Source organism: Alligator sinensis, unplaced genomic scaffold, assembly GCF_000455745.1.
Source record: "Alligator sinensis unplaced genomic scaffold, ASM45574v1 scaffold737_1, whole genome shotgun sequence".
Lineage (NCBI taxonomy): Eukaryota > Metazoa > Chordata > Crocodylia > Alligatoridae > Alligator > Alligator sinensis.
Genome location: NW_005841930.1, coordinates 3,418,903 through 3,437,577, shown reverse-complemented (window position 1 = coordinate 3,437,577; position 18,675 = coordinate 3,418,903). Strand labels below are relative to the sequence as shown.

At 41.9% G+C, this 18,675-nt stretch overlaps 1 protein-coding gene across 2 annotated transcripts in view; it reads left to right on the top strand.

Annotated features, from left to right (window-relative positions):
• The window catches only part of FIG4 (FIG4 phosphoinositide 5-phosphatase), a 134,939-nt gene that overhangs the window by 82,599 nt on the left and 33,665 nt on the right, over positions 1–18,675 (top strand). The window contains exons 19-22 of one of the 2 annotated variants that reach the window (XM_025198844.1): positions 718–801; positions 4,421–4,616; positions 14,672–14,754; positions 15,515–15,643. In XM_025198844.1, the coding sequence (XP_025054629.1) occupies positions 718–801; positions 4,421–4,616; positions 14,672–14,754; positions 15,515–15,524 (373 nt within the window). In that variant the 3' untranslated portion in view covers positions 15,525–15,643. Of the gene's footprint in view, positions 1–717; positions 802–4,420; positions 4,617–14,671; positions 14,755–15,514; positions 15,644–18,675 lie in introns of those variants that run through there. The other variant, XM_006019496.3, reaches the window with a different exon arrangement.

The window sequence follows — 18,675 nt, the reverse complement described above, 5'->3', positions numbered from 1 at the left end:
GGGGCAGCATGACCACCGCCAGGGTGGGGGCGGGCAGCAAAGGGAGGGGGAGTTCAGAGACTCTGGCGACAGCATCAGGAGAGCAACCAGGAGTCCAGGGGCCACAGTTTAACCTCTTGAGGGCTGGATGTGGCCCATAGGCTGCCAGTTGGAGAGCCCTCATGTACCATGTTTGAATTATTTATCTAATAGCTTTCTTGTATGATGGTTCCTGCAAACCTTTTCCTTTGTTTAATTTGATCTCAGTACTGCTTTGCTTGAACATGTTGATTGCTTTTTGACTTTGCCAATCACCCTAATTATAATATTTGCAGAGCTTTACTTTGTGGTTGCTCAGGAACAGGACTGAGATATCTGCTTTAGTTACATTTCTGCAGCTGTAAGCTGAAGCCTTACAAAAGGGCTAATATTGGCAACAGTATATACTTCCTGCTCCTCAGTTCCTTTCAACCACCTGTCTAGAGACAGTTCTTAAATACCCTAGCAGTTTTGAGCCTTAGGAGGCACTCCAAATCCATGTTTTCCCTTCTCCTTTTCATTCTTACACTTCCCTAACACCTTTTGCCTTGTTTAAATTCAAAAGCAGATGTTGGAAAATAGCATTTGTAGAGTATGTAGACTTCTTGGTATAAAGAACTTCTAACAAAACCTGACAGAATATAATTTCAAATGCATATTTCAAATATTGAGCTCTTTATTTTTTCTTTCTTCCTCCAGAGACTTCATGCCCAAGAATGTTGGCATTGATCCAAGTCCATTTACCGTGCGTAAACCTGATGAAACTGGAAAATCAGTGCTGGGGTAAGACTGGCCTTAAAATATAGAATTCAAAACATTTGTTCTGGTATATCATCATCAAACAGCATATAAATGCAATTAACTGTAAAAAGGTATGAGAGAGAGAGCTCTAAATGAGCAATGACCTGAATAAAGAAGCTACATATACACTTAAATTATAAGATACAAGAATATACAAGAGGCCAGGGAGAAGAAGTCCAAAGATGAGACCGGGCTGTGGGTCTGGATACAGGAAATGGAGTGAAGAGTTAATTGTGTTGAACACAGAAGGTTAGGAAGAGGGAATAGAACAAACAAGATCATCAGTTCAGTTGTGAAGAAGCTGGATGAGAGTATGAGAGAATACCTAAAAGAAATTGATACACAGAGTTGAAGTTATAAGGTTGTATCTCCTGAAAGGAGCTCTCCAGTTTAGAGACCAAGCAGTGTTGGGGACAGTGAATGAATTACTTGCTTAATAACTGCTAGCTTTTTGCTGGCAAGATCTGGAATGAGGACCTAAGAAAGCCAAAGATAAGAAATTAAAATCACAGGTTTGGAAGGAACCTTAAGGTTATCCAATCCAGACTCCTGTAATTTTGATGACAGGATTTGCTATTCTGTTATCAGATTTGCCTGTCACTTTGTGGTGCACTCATTTATTAGGGGTACCTTTCTGGGGTCTCTGTAATTCTATCAATGTGCTGCTTCTATTGCTTGTGTTTCTATATGGAGCTGTATCTCTCCCTTCTGCAAGTCCTCACCCCCAATGGAGCTATCTTGCAGGACTCAAGTTTTAGTGGGGCTGGGTTTCTCCAGCGACCAAATCAGTCAAATGCACACGCACACTAATGTGACACACCTGACCCGGCCCGGTTGATCAGTACGTACAGGCTGACACCCTCATATGCCAGGAATCAGTTCATCAGGGCAACAATAAAATGCAGTCAAACACAAGCACGCAGGTGAACAGAATACCTCTGAATCAGGCAGGGTGTCCAACTGACACCCTCATGGGCCAGCATTCGGTTCATTAGGGCACGTCTGAGCCAAACTGGGTCAGTCAGCCTATACAAGCTGATCCTCTTATGTTCTCAAACTCACCATGTCCCAATCTTTTGCCTGAACTGTCCTAGTAGTGGTAGCCTCTTGATGAGCGAACTCCACAGTATTTTGGGGCTTTACAGGGATCTTTGGCTTAGGTAAAAGAAGCATTGCTGCAGAGCAAGTGGGGGAAGGGAAGTAGAGAAGGAAAAATACACCCAGTTACCACCAGCTTGACTATAAAAATTATTTCTTGCTAAGTATATGAAATGTATGATGGTTCTAGTAATAATAGTCATGCAAGGCAAAACAAACAAAAACAATTACAATATTACCCTGGTTCAATTGAGTATTTGGGGAAACCTAGTTCAAGCTTAACTAATAAAATTCAGGTTCAGAAAGCTATTCCTAGAGAGAAAAAGAGAGAGAGGAAGAGAGAGAGAGCTGGGATCTCACCATTCCAAGGCACTGTGTTTTGTTGACAGGCAAGTTCCTAGTCTGATCGTTGAAGGTTAAACAGGTGACGAAAAGAGAGCAACAGTGGATGGTATCAGAGAGATTTTTCCCTCTTGAAGCATACTGTTTGTTGCTTTACAGCTTTCTTACACCCTTAGTCCAGCCTCTTCAAAGCATACTTTTAACTGTGTAAATCAAGATAGTTCCAAACCGTAATTGACAGGGAAAATCCTGTTATGTAAACAGTTTCAATTTAAATGAATTACCTTTTTCTGTGACAAGGGGTTATCTGGTTTGGAACCTGATTAACAACCAGGAAAAACATAAGGTTTTAAGGAGTAACCAGACACCTAGTAGCCGGCTTGAAATTATTATGGATATAGAAGATGAACTGGAAGGGATACCGTATTATTTCTTCTCAGATGGCCTAGCTGTGCTTGCACTGTGAAGTCAGCATCAATGTTTTGTATTTTACCTGTTGTGAATAAGCCTCAGCTTAGCATGACTTTCAGATCTTACTGTAGTCTTTTACTGGTGCCTTGATTTAGTCTGTTTGCTAAAACAGGAAATCCCAAAGGCACATGGAACATACTTAAGGGGATTACTTGGAGTGTTCATAAACTTTGTGGGGAGGACTTCCACCAGTCATCCCAGGAAAAGTATGACAGTGTTTGTGGTCAGGGCTCCAACAGGCTGGATGTTGTGATGAACCCTTAACCACTGTTCAAATATCGTTTATACCTCCTCTGACTTGGTCTCTTGCCTCAGCATTCCCTAACCCGGCAACCGAGTTTTAGTCAATTAAGTTTAAATAGGCCTCCCATACTGGGACCGGGAAATGTACGGCCTGAGATGCCTATTAAAGTTTTCTTCTGCTTATTTCTGGTTAGGTGAGGTGTGTGTGTGTGGGGGAGGGGGAGAAGAAAAAGTCCTTTTTAAGTCCAGCAAGCTGGGTGCCAGGGTTCCCTCAAGAACACAGAGCAGATAAGTAACAATTCCTAAACTATCTCAGACATATGCCCATCCACAGTGAGTTGGTTATGAAAGTATCTATCAAGAAATGTGTCATTCTAAGTGTTTAGAATGAAAATGAAAAAATAACAAAAATGAACTCAATAGAGGAAGTCTTATGTAATCATAGAGCTTTCTTCAGACACTCAGTAGTTGAAGAAGAGTTTTAGAAATACCAAGTACCCAGGGGAAATTGATATAGGGGATTCAAAGGATAGGCAGAACCTGTCTGCTCCGCTCCAAAGGTAACGTAGAGTGCGTGGACACACATAATGTAGAATGGTTTAAATTTGGTTTAAACCTGAATCAGACAGACATACAAGCCTGTTAAACTGGCCTGGAATGGCTCAAAAAGATGCCTGGAAAATCTAGTACTATTTTGAACCTGTTCACTGTAAGCCAGTTCAGTGTTATATGTGGACACCAAGCATTCTGTGACATGGGTCTGGTCAGTCTTCCAGGTGTCCAAGGCTGCATTGGTTTTCATCCCTCCCCAACATTGCTGCAATGGTCTGTTCTGATACGTGACCAGAACGTACTGCCCCCATTTTTTGTTGGCACTCTTTATCAACCATCTCCCTTGTACTGCTTGCTCAGTAAAAGCTATCTTTCTAACAACCACCTCTGTCCTCACTCCTTATTTGACTGCACTCTTCTCATCATGCTTCCCCAACCCCTGAGAAGCAATAAGTGTGGGTCTAAGAACCTCCTCCCCTCCCTGCCAAGTCAGGCAAGCATACCACAGACTTTGGTCTTTTGCAGGCCATTGAACTCACGTTTAGGAAACAAGGGAAAGCAGAAAAAAGTGACAATGCCCCAAGCCACAGATCAGTGATCATGGGTACAAGCACTCACTCTTCCCCACCAACTCACTCATTGCAAGGCATGCTAGGCTGGGTGCTCACTACTACTTCCTGGTATCAGAGCCACAGCACTTCACACAGTTGTGAATCACTTCTCAATTAGTGAGATTTTAGAACAGATCAGTTGTTATGTGTGTCCACATCCAGAGGCTTCTGAGCTTCCCCCAAATGAGATGGCAATCAAAATTTGGGAATGCAGATATGGTACAGTTGAAAATACTTTATGTTCATCTGTTTGTGAATGTATGTTTTCTTCTTGTTTTTAACAGAAACAAAAGTAACAGAGAAGAAACTGTGTTGCAACGCAAGACAGCTGCTAGTGCCCCCCCACCACCAAGTGAGGAAGCAGTGTCTAGCAGTTCAGAGGATGATTCTGGAACTGACAAGGAAGATGAAGGTGCTGTTTCTCAGCGCTCCACTCCAGTAAAGATGACTGATACAGGAGATAATACAAAAATAACTGAGGTAAGAAACTGCATTGACATGTGGTGAAAGGGAACCATTCTCTTAAGATTCACATTCTTTTTGAAAATACATTTTATCTGATGATGTTTACAACATCTGTTTGGATGTCATTGAAAGACTGAGAAGAAAAAAAATATTTCTCCTGCTTGCTTGTTTTGTACACTTGACAGCACTTAGCATAATTATGAAACTGATTATATGAAATTGTCAGTTTCTCTGCAGTGCTAGGGGTCTCATGCTGTATTAGGGGAGAGAATAACATTTTTTTTAAAAATCTATGGACATAAAGACTGACAGGGACCCAGGAACTGGCAGCCCCAACAGAGGGTCTGGTCCTCTATAATATCAAAAGCTGTCAAAGCCAGAAATTTTTCCTGGTTCCATGCAATTCAGTTTTAAACGGGTTTCACTATATCTCTTTTTAAGCTTTGAACTATTGCTTGGTAATTCAGCAGTGTGGTGAAACTTGTTTTTTAATAGAACTAAGTTGTTTAAAATCATGCTTGCTGATTTTGTGTTGGATAATACTTTGCTAAATATTTTCATGAAAAATATCTTCATTGCCGTCCTGCTCTAGATCTCCATCCCTAGATTCTAGATCTCCATCCCTAGATTTTGAGATATGGTGGTTTAGTGAAAGCAGCAGCAAAGTTCTACACTTATTTAATCAGGACTTTAGTAGGCTTTTTTCTTTGCATCATTATTGTATAATGTTAGTATTAATATTAATTTCTTTATAAAGTGTTGGAGCTCTGTAACAGTAAGGTTTGTACTAGCATATAATAAGACAACCCTGTCCCTTACTGCAAATAGCTTACAGTTTAAATAGATAATGTAGGCAAAGAATTTAACCATTCCAGCAGTGTAGTCAGTGCTGTTTTGCTAATCCAGAACTCTTGAGATTAACTTTAAGAATCCTTTTTTACAAACATCTTGCACTTGGGTCTAGTTCAAAGTGTTGTTTTCTGTTTCTGCCAGGTAGACATGTGGGATGCCACTGAAAAATTAGAAATTAGGGTAAAATGCTATACAACATTAAACTGTAAAGCGATACAAATTTAAACTGTAAAGTGACAGTGAATTGAAATGGTCAAGATTCTGATTACAGTTACCCCTTTACAGGGGAACTTCCATATAAACGGCATCTTACCTATGGGAAGTTGGCTGAAAAATATTTAATTAAACACAGGAAATTAAAATTGCAGCTTTTCTATATAGCTTTTGACATTTTACCTATGACCTCATGATTTATTTTATAGACAATGATTAGATTCTCTGATATGAAAGTTGGCCTCATATATAGAGCTTAAATTTTCCTGAGCCCAATTAAATTATTTTTTATATTTATGAAATAGTGTGGTACGGAGACAGTGTTTTTTAACATTGTTTGATACCAGTGGATATGTCCTTGCTAAAATTATGCCAAATTTTATAAATTGTGACAGATATTTTATCATCTCAAAATAGCGAAGTATGAATGTCATCACCAGAGAGCAAATGTTTATGTTGGTCATAAAGACCAGTCAGGGCTCCTGTGGGCTATCCCTGACTCTTGCCACTGAGCCCATCTATAAAATAGGTAACTGTAGTATTGATTCTGATAATTTTTTTTTGTAAACTGCTTTTGAGGTTTGTAAATGAAGGGTACAAGTAAATGAATGCAAAATATTATTTATGGCATCCTTAAGGTGTGTTGGCTTACAAATAGTGGTAAAGTATTTTGTTTTTGTTAATATGTAAAGTCCTATTTTCTTCTGTATTCCTACCTTAATTTATATAAAATTATGAATTCAGAGTTGGATTATTAATTTGTACAATTATTTACTAAGGGCCATAATGTAAATATTTTCACAGACAGGCACTATTGTATCCACCTCTGGTCAGTTATTAATCTTGGACCTAATCCATGGCTGCCATTATAAATTAGGATTGGATAGTTCTGATCACCATGGGAATCTGTACATGTGCTCTGGGGAGGGGGAGGGGGGTGCGCTTTAATCGGAGTGGTTCTGAGAGGTTGTCTAATTAAAGCGCCCGCAGTGTCATGTGTATTCAGCATTCTGCGCTTCAAAACGGCAGCAGGGGCGCTTTAACAAAAGCTTGTTTAACAAGTTTTAGTTAAAATGCCCTGGTGCCACTTTGAAACGTGGGGATGCTGAATACACATGACACAGAGGCCATGGAGCGCACTAATTAGCATGGTTCATTCTTGCAACAGATTTGATTAATTGAGTCTGCTCCAATGTATGTTAATTAGCATGCTTTGGAGCAGAGCTCTGTCACATGTATAGGTGCCCTGTGGTTTTAACTGCTGGTTTTGGCTGATTCAGACTGTCTTGAGGTTTTGACCACTGGCTTTTTGGCCTTTTCAAAAATGTTTTGTGAAGGTTGCCCTACTTAAGAAAATGTATGTCATAACTTATCAAGGCTATAGAAATGATTATTTTGAAATGAGTATCAATTACTTCCATGTAGGAAGTTTTAGGCCCCTGGCAGGTGTTACATTTGAAGTGTGATTAATGTGTTAATGGATGAGTACATTGTAACATGCCATACGTTCAAGCAATTTATCCTAATAACCAGCCAGACAAATGGGCATCCAGCCACAAATATGCTATTTGTAAAATGTAGAATTATCTTTGAAGCTTGTTTGCTTTGCACTTTAATTTGAATGTGTGGTATTTTATACAGAGGATTTGGGAGTTGGTCAAAATCCTTGCTAAACTCCAGATACACTATATGCACAGCATCCCCTTCATTCACCCAACTATTTTTCTTGTCACAGAAGGAAATTGGGTTTGTTTGACATGATTCGATTCGTTCATAGTAAATCCATGCTGGCTGCTTGCAATCAGGCTTCTCCAGATGCTTGCAAATAAACTTCCTTAAGATATGCTCCAGGAACTTTCTGGGATTTGAAGTGAGGCTAACTAATCTCAAAAAGTCTTCCTTGGTGCCTCTCTTTAAAAAAGGCAAAAGTATTTGCTCTTTTCCAGTCCTCTGATATTTTGCTAGTCTCTTATGACTTTGTATATGCTATTGTCAAGGGCTCTGAGATCTCCTAGGCAGGTTCCTTCAGTAGTCTGGGAGGAAGTTCATCAGGCTCTGCTGACTTGATTTCATTCAGACCCATGAAAAGCTCTCCGACTTTCCTTTATCTCATCCCTTAGCTTGTCCCCTTCCTTAGCCAAATAATCCTTGTTAGCTGTCTGGTTGCAGCCTGATTTTATTTTTTTATTTATTTTTACTGAAGACTGAGGCAAAGTAGTTCTTGAGCAGCTCTGCCTTTGCATCATCCTTGTTCACCCTGGCTATTTATTTAATAGTAGACCCACAGCTTCCTTGGTCTTTCTTCTCTGGCCAGCATATTTCTAGAACCTCTTCTTGTTGTCCTCAACTTGCCTTGCCAGGTGAAGTTCATTTTTTACTTTTGCCATCCTGATTTTTTTCCCTGTAAGTTCCTGCTATTTCTTGGTATGCTTCCTTGGTAACCTGCTCATTTTTCCATTGCTTGTATACTGTGGTGCAAAGCATTTTCTGGCACATTACCAGTTTGATTACTTTCTTCACATCTCACCTATTTCTTAATTTATTCTGGATAATACCAGTATTCATAAAAATGCTTTCTGCTGAAGTGCTCAAATCTGTTTATCACTGCAGACCACCAGGTTTCTGTTTTATAGTCATCCTTATATTATCAGGAAGCAATTTAAAGAAGGGACTTTTACAGGGCTGAAACACTATTATCATAGGGGGGTGGGGAGGAGTGAGACTTGGTTTGTAGTTTGAGGAGTTTTTGCAATGTTAAAGGCAGACAAGGTTCTTTGGTTAAATGTGATTATCTTTTATTAGACCAACTAAATAGCTGGAAAAAAAAATTCTTTGCAAGCTTTCGGGTACAAACACCCTTCTTCCGGGAGAGGGAGAGTTTGCAAATTGGTCTAATAAAAGAGATCACATTTACCCCAAGAACCTTGTCTGCCTATGTCCTTAAACCAACACGGCTACAATCAACATCCCCACAACATGGAATGTTTCCCAAACTTTCTGAAGCGTACTTAATGTTTGAGAATATTTTAGAAGGTTGTGTGGAATGTTTGATGAAGAACAGTTTTGACCACAATACTGGTCAAACCTAAATAAGTGGTTTTTTTGTTAACTCTATTATAAATCTGCTTGTCCATTTCAAAAGCACGAAAATTATAGGTAGTACATGCTTTACTTATAAAATAAAAATGTATCTGCTTTATGTGCAGAAATCACGAAAGAATTATGACTGAGATTTTTGGTTAGACAACCTGGAATGTATTCACTAGCTGATCTAGATTTAGTCAGCCAGATGTCGTTCGTTCATCCTACTTAGCTAATTGGAATATCACTTTTCAGCCTTTTAGTGCATGTGTTTTGGAATGAATGTTCCACCATTAGCAGATATTTGTCAGGCGTTCCAGCATTTACTCATTAAAGAGAGTCTGTAATGCAGGGTTTCAAATAACCAAAACTTTATGGCTAAACTAATAATAAATCAGGAAATAATTTTTAATAATCAAATTGTCTTTAATTATCAAATTGATTCAAGAAACACACACTTTGGAGAGCATTTTAACTGCAGGATTTGTTTAATATATTTTGTTTCAACTTCTGTAAAAAAAAACAGAAACTTTTTTTTTGTTCACAGAAAATTCTGTCATTGCATGAATTAATAGATAACCATCAATCTTCTGGATCATGGTGTACATGTAAGAGATCTAGTCAGGTGCTTGGTGAATCAGTTTGTGGCTGAGAAGCCCAATTCAGGAGTGACACAGTTTGTTACAAGTTTCACATGTCCGTGTGTTGTTGTCTGAGTTGGAGTCCGTGTTTACTGTTGACACTAGATTTTAGGAACCCAGCCCTTTATACCTTTGTTCTGGGCGAGCACAACCCTCAGACTGATCACAACACCTGCCAGTTGATAATAGATTAATTTATTCACACAGAATAAGAACAGAAAAGCAACAATACAAACAATTGTATATCTACCGATCCTAGGGCTGTCATCAGAGTCAAAGTACTCTAAAAGGTCCAAAGGTCAGGATGCAGACTCCATTCAAAGGGTCTCTTTCTTAGGTGTCAGCAGTCTGGAGGTGGGATGCCAAGGCCCACAGCCCACCTTCAGTAGGTTGCATGAAACAGGCTGCTGGTATGCCCTTTGTCCATGGTGGCCTCAGGGACCCTTCCCGGGGGAACGGGATGGGAACCCCTCTCAGGGAACAAGACGGAGAGGAACAGGGAGGAAGGGGAGGGACAAGAAGGAACATGGAGGGACGAACAAAGGGATAGGAGGGACCCTTTGTTAATCTCAAGTCTCTGCTTTTGTAGTCTCCTTCCCCCTTGATGACTCCTGATGACTCTTCATCTGTGGCTATCTCTGGTTGGCTGTCACACATCCACATAGCCTTCTGTGCCTTCTCCTAATTTGGTCTGTTCCCTCAAAACCAGGACTTAGGCCCCTCTGCTCTCTGAGGCTTTGTTGCTGGTGTCACTTATCTTCCTTTATGGGACAGTATGGTACATACTTCTTTGGTTCCCAGTCTGTCCCCTTGTTGTGTTAGACAACCCGTGTGCCTTGAAGGCTCAGATCTCATGTTATGGTATGCCCCCCCTCAGTTCTCAGGCTGTGTCCATTAGGCCTGTGCGAAGCAGCTAGTATTCACTTTGGATTTGGACTCAGCTGATTCGGGGGACAGTGATTCGATTTGGTGATTCAGATCACTGTCCCGAATCGATTCGGAGATTCGGCCGCTGCCAACTCTGAATCAAACAGGCCCCACCCCCCGCCCGCTCTCCCAGCCCCATCAATGACTGCCCTGCCCAACCCCTGTGAAAAAAAAGCTCACCGGCTCCTGCCAGGTGGAGGTGATCCCCACTGCCCTGCGCTGCATGGGGAGGCTCTGCCATGGGGCCCCCAGAAGCCCTGATAGCCGCTGTAGCAGCTGGTGAATGCAGTTTGTTGTTTTTTTAAGAGCCGGGACGCTGGGGCCAGGCAGGGCTGCCGTTGATGGGGCTCGGTGAGCAGGCAGGGGTCAGGGGGCTCTCAGGGGAGCTGGGGGAGCAGGCAGGGGAGGGGACCTGGCAGGGGTCCCCCCCATGGTCCCTGCCCCCCCTCCTCCAGCCCTTCCCCACCCCTTACTTACCTGCACGGAGTCCAGGTCTAGCTCCCTGTGGTGGCAAATAGGGATTGCCCAAATCTCCAAATCTTTCTCTGAATCTTTTCCAAATTGATTTGGAGGCTTTGAATGGAATTGGACCTTTTTATTGGTCTCCCGATTCAATTTGGAGATTTGGCTGCTGAATCTCCTCTGAATGAAATCAGCACCCGAAACTTCGTACAGCCCTAGTGTCCATCCGTTGCCCTTGTTGTGCTAGACAGCCCGCCCGCTTTCAAGGCCATGAGAAGCTGTGTGCATGTCTCCCAAGCTCTTAGAAATCCAATTAACCCCTCCTGCCCATCTTGAACCTTTATAATGCATATATCTATACCTATAAGCCAATTCCCCCAAAAACACCTTTAAATAGTGTTTTCAAGCCAACATTTACAGCACGCTTTCTTCTTTCTCACTTTGGTTCCATCCTCTGAATCAAAGCTGCTTCATATTGAGCCTGCACCCAGTGCCAGATGTTCCCTCCATATCAGATAAGATTCTGCGTGTTTCTCCCAGCTTTCTACACTGATGCTGAACAACTTGATCGTTTTGCATGCATCATGTTGTCACCATAGAGAGCGACCCCGCTTTCTAGAGCTGTCTTGAATCTCGCTGTACAAAATATTCTTAGGGATACAGTCCCCTCCCGTTCTTCTGACATAGCCTAGCCATTGCAACCTCCTGTTCTTGATAGTGGTTTCTAAGTGTGTCAGTCCTGTGCACGCCAGCACCTCTGTGTTTGGCATTTTGTCTTCCTACTGTATTTTCAGGATCTTCTGCAGAGTATTCAGATAATCAAAAAATATTATTTATACAAAATGAGTACTAATGTGCTCATTAGATGTGAAGTTTTATGTATTTTGAAAATGGCTGACTTAGATCAAAGTATCAATGAATTGCTGATATAATTAATAATTTAAAGGTTATCTTTCTCATACTTTAAAGCTCATGCTTTGAATATATTATTCAGTGAATACTGTTGTCACAAGAATCGGTTATTTATTTGATTAGAGATTTGAATGATGATATTTGACTCAAATGTGGCAAAGCTGGGAGAAATAAAGCCACTTAAATGCTGTCTGTTGTATGTGACTTAAACTGGCTTATCTGTAACTAGCACATTCTTAGTCCAGTAGAAGACATTGCTTTTTTCACTGAAAAATAACTTAAATACAGCTAGTATTCAAAAAGGAAAAACTTCTAGGTTGGACTGTGACCATTTTAAGCACCTATTTGGTAGGTGCTGATAATGCTGATAAAGCCAGATCCAGATTGGCCTTGTAAGCCCCTCCATTTAAGCTTCAGCCCACCTAGGATCTTTTTAGTCAGTGGGAAGGGCTAAGCAGCTCTGAAGGATGATTTAAGAGTGCTGAGGCACACACAATTAGCCAGCAGGAAACACTAGATGTAGGAGTGTCTCTGTACTACACCTCTCAGTAGTATAGATGCTTGACTAAGGCTCCACATTTAACAACCTTTATCAACTTGAGATGTAGAGTGACCTGTGGGGTGAGCACTAGGGGTGTGTGAAGCAGGCCTTATTCGATTCAGATTTGGATTTGGCCCGATTCAGGGGACAGTGATTCGATTCATTGATTTGGATCACTGTCCCTATTTGATTCGGCTGAATCTGAACCTGAAGATTCAATGCTGATTCAGAGAATTAGCAATTTGACCATAGACACAGCTTTAAATGTGTTTTCTACATACCTTGAGATACCAGGCATGGCTCATGAACGCTGAGATGGAGTGGAAGGAGCATCCCACAGGAGCACAGGGAGGGCCCCCCACCCCCACGTGCTCAGCAGTGGACCTAGAAGTGGACCAGAAGTACTTCCAGTCCACTTCTGAGTTTGTCGTCTCCCCTCCCCCCCCCACACACACACCCTCCCCCCCAGCTGGGTGCTTGGCTGCAGGGGGACCCCGGATGCCCCCGCAGGCCTAGCAGGCACTAGTTGCTGAGCCGGGGTGGGGGGGCCCTCCCTGTGCTCCTGTAGGATGCTCCTTCCACTCCACCATCTCAGCGTTCATCTCAGCCGGGAGTGGAGGTCCTCCGCATGCTTTGCGGTGGATCGGAAGTGCTTCTGGTTCTGCCGCTGAGTGCGCGGGGATGGCCCCTGCGCTTCCGTAGGACGCTGCATCCACCCCACCATCTCAGCGTTCATGAGCTGCATGGTGCCTTGAGGTATGTAGAAAAAACATTTAAAGCTGTGGCTACGTGCGAATCATCAAATCTCTCCGAATTGAGTCAGAGGGTTCCAATTCAATTTGTAGAGATTAAAGGATCTCCTGATTGGATTTGGATTTGAAGATTTGGCCGCCGAATCGAATCAGCAACCGAAGCTTTGCACAGCCGTAGTGGGCACCTCAGTGACTGGTGTTGGTAGTACCCATCCGTTGTTAGAGTTGTTATCCAAGTGGTGGGAGATCCAGGTTCTAGGCCCTTACAAGCTCCAGTCCCTAGTGTCAGGACTGTTTATGCATTTGATATTAGATAGGCATTGGTTAAAGAAACAACCATGGCAGCTGTTAGACAGCTCAGTCTATAACATGGTGGTTAGAGTGCTCTCCTGGAAAGCAGGAGTTATAAAGTTTGAATCCCCTCAGTCTAAGAGCGTAGAAGCCAGATCTCCCAGTTCTTAGGTGAATGCTCTAATCCAAGGGTTGTCAACATTTTGAAGCAGGGAGCCATTTCAGAGAAGTTTAGCTCCTAGTGTTCCAACCTGGCCGATGCTATCAGCACTGCTGCAGCTTCAGCCACCGTTTCACGCTGCAATGCCACTGCCATCACTTCTCCCTGCTGCCTGAAGAAGCTGTGTTGCTGAAACACTACCAAAGCCCTGAGGTCCACAGGGCTGATAAAATGAGTCTGCAAGCCATAGGTTGCCACCCCCTGCTCTAATATATAGGTGATTATGCAAAATAAGCAGTAGTCTGCTATCCAAAAAGTAGACACATTCAACACTAACATTTTCAAGTGAGAGTGATAGTGGTAGTACTTTTGTACTGAATTGATTGTTGCCAGTGTGAGTTAAGCATTCTCTGTGGTACTTAACAGATGGAGCTTTGCTGGACATGGGCAGAGATTATTAGCTTCTTTTCCAGCTCCAGTCTGGATTGCAGTGGAGCTTATTCAGGAGCTAAGCACCTAGCTGATCAATTTGGATAACTTCTGAGCATGTTAAGAAGCCTGTGTCTAGGGGTGATTTTACACATGATCCTGAAGTGCTTTTAATTAGCAAGCCACACTAATTGAAAGCACGTGTGCGTTGTGTGTATCAGCGGCACAGTGTGTTCCTGCGCTGAGAAAATGGTGGTAGGGTGCTTTGAACTAAAGCACATCGAATGTGTTTTATTTCAGAGTTCACCACTGCCATTTTCTCAGTGCAGAGATGCACTGGGCCACTGATACACGTGACATGCGAGGCTGCCAGAGCCCATCAATTTACATGCTCCGGCAGACTTGATTAATTGAGTCTGCTCCAACATGCTGGATTTCCAGTGTGTTGGAGCAGGCTCCCCACATGTGTAAGTGCCAAGAAATTTTCTCAGGCCAAAATGGAGGCATCTAATGGAGATGGGTGCCTAAATGGTTTTAGAGCTGCTGGGAAAAGGATTGCTAAATCATTTGTTGTGACTTTTTGTTGACTGATTTGGATCTGGTGCCTATTGCTAATAAACTGAAGAATATGACAGGTGACTTACTAGATTTAGCATAAATCTAGAAAGATTGGCAAGGGAGTTCAAATAAGACTTGGTTGATTTATATTTATTAAAAGTTACTTTTTTCTGATCTAAGAGTCAGTTATTTCTGATGAATTACTTTCCTAGCTAGTATCCTATGTCTAAAGATGTACTGTTTTGTTCCAGAATGTAGTCCAGTCCATGAAAGATGTTTACGGGATTAATCTCTCAGATGTTCCTTCAGAGGATGATCTCTCAATATATACAAGGTAAAACACTTCTGTGTGGTCAACAATAACAGGTAGTCAAATGCAGTATATGAAAAATGCTTTCTTTTCTTCACAAAACTTAGTTTGATGTATTAAAATGCCACCTTTAGAGGTAACTTGAAGACGGCTTTCTTACCGATTTATTCTTTTTCTTTAAAGCCAAGCCCTTTTTTTTCTCAGATGAGTGCACCAACCCTGAATTCACTGAAACTAAGGCAGAGGTCTCCAAGTACAAAATCTGGTAATCTTAAAAGATATGGAGATCAAAATACTGCTTGAAATATTTTTTCAATAATATTTTCCTGGAAACTAATAGGCAAGCTAAGCTACAAGTTAAAATATACTTTAAGTCTGCATTTTCAGGTTTTTTTCCTCAAGTTTTGTATTTCACTGATGCACAAAATGTAAACATCAAAGTGCTGTTTTTTAACAGAATGTTTTTTTAATTTAAATTTATCATTGGTTAAACAACCTTTACTGCAAAATTGATGCAAAAATGGCATAACTGTTTTAAGGGGGTTTTTTTATGCTTTTCTCTTTTGCAAAGAGGCAGCAATGTTATAATTTCTTATTTCAAAGTCAAGCAAAATACGTGTATGACTTTATCTTCCAGGAAAGTTTCTCTTTTCTGATAAGCATTGAGATGTTTTCTTCAAAACCTAGATTTTTGGTTAAATTTCAGGTCATCCTTAAGTCACCTATGTAGTTTTAATTTGGAAGAGGCAACCTTCTTGAAGTACAAAATGTTTGGTTTTCACAGTGAGACCTGAGATTGATAGTTAGAGGTGCAATGATGTATCGGATTTTGACCGGTGCAGCTGATAATGCCACCAATAAATGCCACATCTATGCATGCAGCCAGGAATGCAGCCTGGCAGCTTGGAGACCAGCATCCAGTCGGTAAGTCTGTGGAGGGAAGAGGCATTGGCAGGGGGAAGATTGAGGCCCCCATGGTGAGGAAGGGAGTGGAGCTGGGGCAGGGGCAGGTGCTGTCCAGCTGGGCAGGGTGGAGTGTGGGACAGAGCCATGGGTGGCTTGTCTGGGGGGCATGGTGGGGTGGGGGTGGCAGCTCCTAGCCACTGTGCAATCACCCAGGGTAGCTATGGGGGGCTACAATGAATTTTGGGGTGGCTGTAGCCCACCCCGTAGCCACCCCTACCAGCACCACTGCCATCTACCCTGCCTGCCCCAAGCACAGCCCTGACCCAGCCTCCAGCCCCAGGCCCGCAGCAAGCACCCACCCTCACCCCACACACAGATCCGGGGGTCATGCCTCCCCTGGGGGTGCACACAGCGGCCAGGAGCTGCTCCCCCTTCCATGCCCCCTGAATGTGCCGCATGTGCCCTGCCCCCACCCCAGCTGGGGAGTGCCTGCCCCAGCCCCATTCCCTCTTTCACCATAGGGGCCTACATCTGCCCCCTCCCCCAAGCCCCTTTCCCCCACAGATTTACCAGCCAGATGCTGGTCTCCAAGCTGCGGGGTTGCATATCAGCAATTGGATTGGTATCAGCTGATATGGTTGGTTAAAAATCAGCCATCAGTATCAGCCAAAAAAACTCTTTATCGGTGCACACCTATAGATGGTTATAAAATCTGGCATGTGAACTACAAGCAGAAGCAGCAGGAAGACTGAACAAAGTAGAATAGCTAGTATTAACAATGGCTTAAATGATAGAAATGCTTCTTCAAGCAAGTTACCAAGAGATGGTTGAACCCCAAAATGACTATGATGCCCTTACGATAAGTCTGTGAAGTAGCTACTGCATAGCCTACTATATGTGTCACCATTTTAAGAAGGAATTTAGCCTCCACTTCATGAAAGCACTTATGTGACAGTTTATTCAGGAGAATATTTAAGCATATGCTAGAGTGTTGTTCTGAATCGAGGTGGTTTTTTGAATTGGGATATTTGTCTCAGTAAATTATAGTCAAGAAAAAAAGGAGAAAAGGAAGGAAGCAATATTAGAAATTAGTAAGGAAAGTTAAAGGACCAAATTAAAACTTTTCTGCTTTGGAAAGGTTTGTATTTCTGTTGCCAAGAGAGCAATTGCTTTTGCAGATACCAAGTGTGCAAATCAATTATGCTAGCCTAGTAAATCAATGTTTCAAACACCTGTTTGAGCTTTAGAATTAACAGACATGAGGCATAAGAAATCTATGCCTCACAATAAAAATTTAGACATATGTGTTTTTCAAGCAAATTACTACAAGCCGTGAATTGAATGTAGTTAAGATTTATTTTGCTTTCTAATTGCATTAGGTTAATTGCATTATCTAGTGTCTCAATGAAATATTTCTGAATCGGGCAGGAATATTTAATTTATTATATGTTTCTGTTCATATGAGGGTCCATTTTATACTAACCAACTAAAAGAATTTTAAGAAATGAGTGCATCAAAATATCCTTGGTGAAATGTTTTTAATTAAATTAAACCTAGTATTTTGGCAATCAGTATTTTTTGTACTGATAAACAGATAATAATTGGAGCATTCTGGAAAATGGGAGTATTTCCCAATTTATTGCCCAGGAACACCTCTTTATCTTATGTTAAAATGGCCTTGAAGTTCCCAGTTCTTTCAAACAAATCACATTTTCTTTGCATAATCTTGTATTTTAATAAGCAGTTAGCATAACAGTTCTGTAAATTAACAACTTCTTAACTTTTGCCCACTTTTGATACTAGGAAGTTTGCAAGATCCAAACATACAATGACACTCCTTATCCCCCTAGTCTCTTTATTAGTATTTAGCTTAGTTGGCTGGCAGTCGCTCACGTGTGTTATGTCACACGTGCACGTGTTGCATCATGGCTTTCAAGGGCCCGATTGCCCAAGAAATGTAACTTGTGTAAGCACTGTAAGTGTACTAGCAGTTGCATTTGAAGCACTTTGAGGGTCATTTCTGAAGCACTGCTTCAACCATGAACATCTATACTCTCACTGAATGTAGTGCTTCAGAGGCACTTGGAAGTGTGTTTAGGTCTGTCCATGGCCTAAAGAACTCAAGTCTGTCATATACAATAAAATTGACTTTGAGTTCCTTTCCTTTCCCTAAGTAGCAACTTGCCTAGTTTATTCATTTATTGCCAGGAGGGATCCCAGCATGTGTTTCTATCTTAAATTCCTTCTTACAAGTTTTGGGAGCCAGGAAGAATCTTCTACTGTGAAAGTATTAATTAAGTAGGAGAAAGACAACTTAATCTGTGATGTGGCCCCCTCACTTCACGGGCCTGAGAGGTGGTGGAACCTCCATCCATGGAGGTTTTTAAGGCCCAGCTCGACAAAGCCCTGGGTAGAATGATTTAGTTGGGGATGGTCCTGCTTTGAGCAGGGGGTTGGATTAGATGGCCCCCTGAGGTCCCTTCCAGCCCTAATTTTCTATGATTCTATCTGCCATCAGGAGAAAATGGAGACTGCCCATGTAAATAGCTGAAGCGGATGAATAGGGCTAGCAGCTTTTTAGAGATCTGCAAGTCAAGAGAGAAATTAAGTTTGGGATCAGATTCATTGCATGCAACTGAAGCCAACTTACCATCTCTTTTCCTGGATTTTTTCAAAAGTTCCCATGCCACCTGACTTCTTCTGAAGTGATGCAGGTGTTCCTCTTCCTCCCTCTCCAGGACATAGATAGTAGGCAGTTCATACTATGAAAGCAGTACATCATTCCAACTATCTTCTTTTGCTGATAGTCCTCCCTTCTCTGCCTGTGAAATAGCAAGCAACACCTACAAATGGACAAGCCTTGTTCTAGGTGAGGGGAGTCAAACTTATTGCCTACAGGCCAAATCTGGCCCATGGGGGTGGGTCATCTGGCTTTCAGGGCTTCTCGCCACAGCTGCCAGAGATGCAGTGTTGGCTCAGCCTGTATCCATGGGTTAATGCAGTCACTACACAAAGTAAGTACTGTCTTACCCCCTTTCC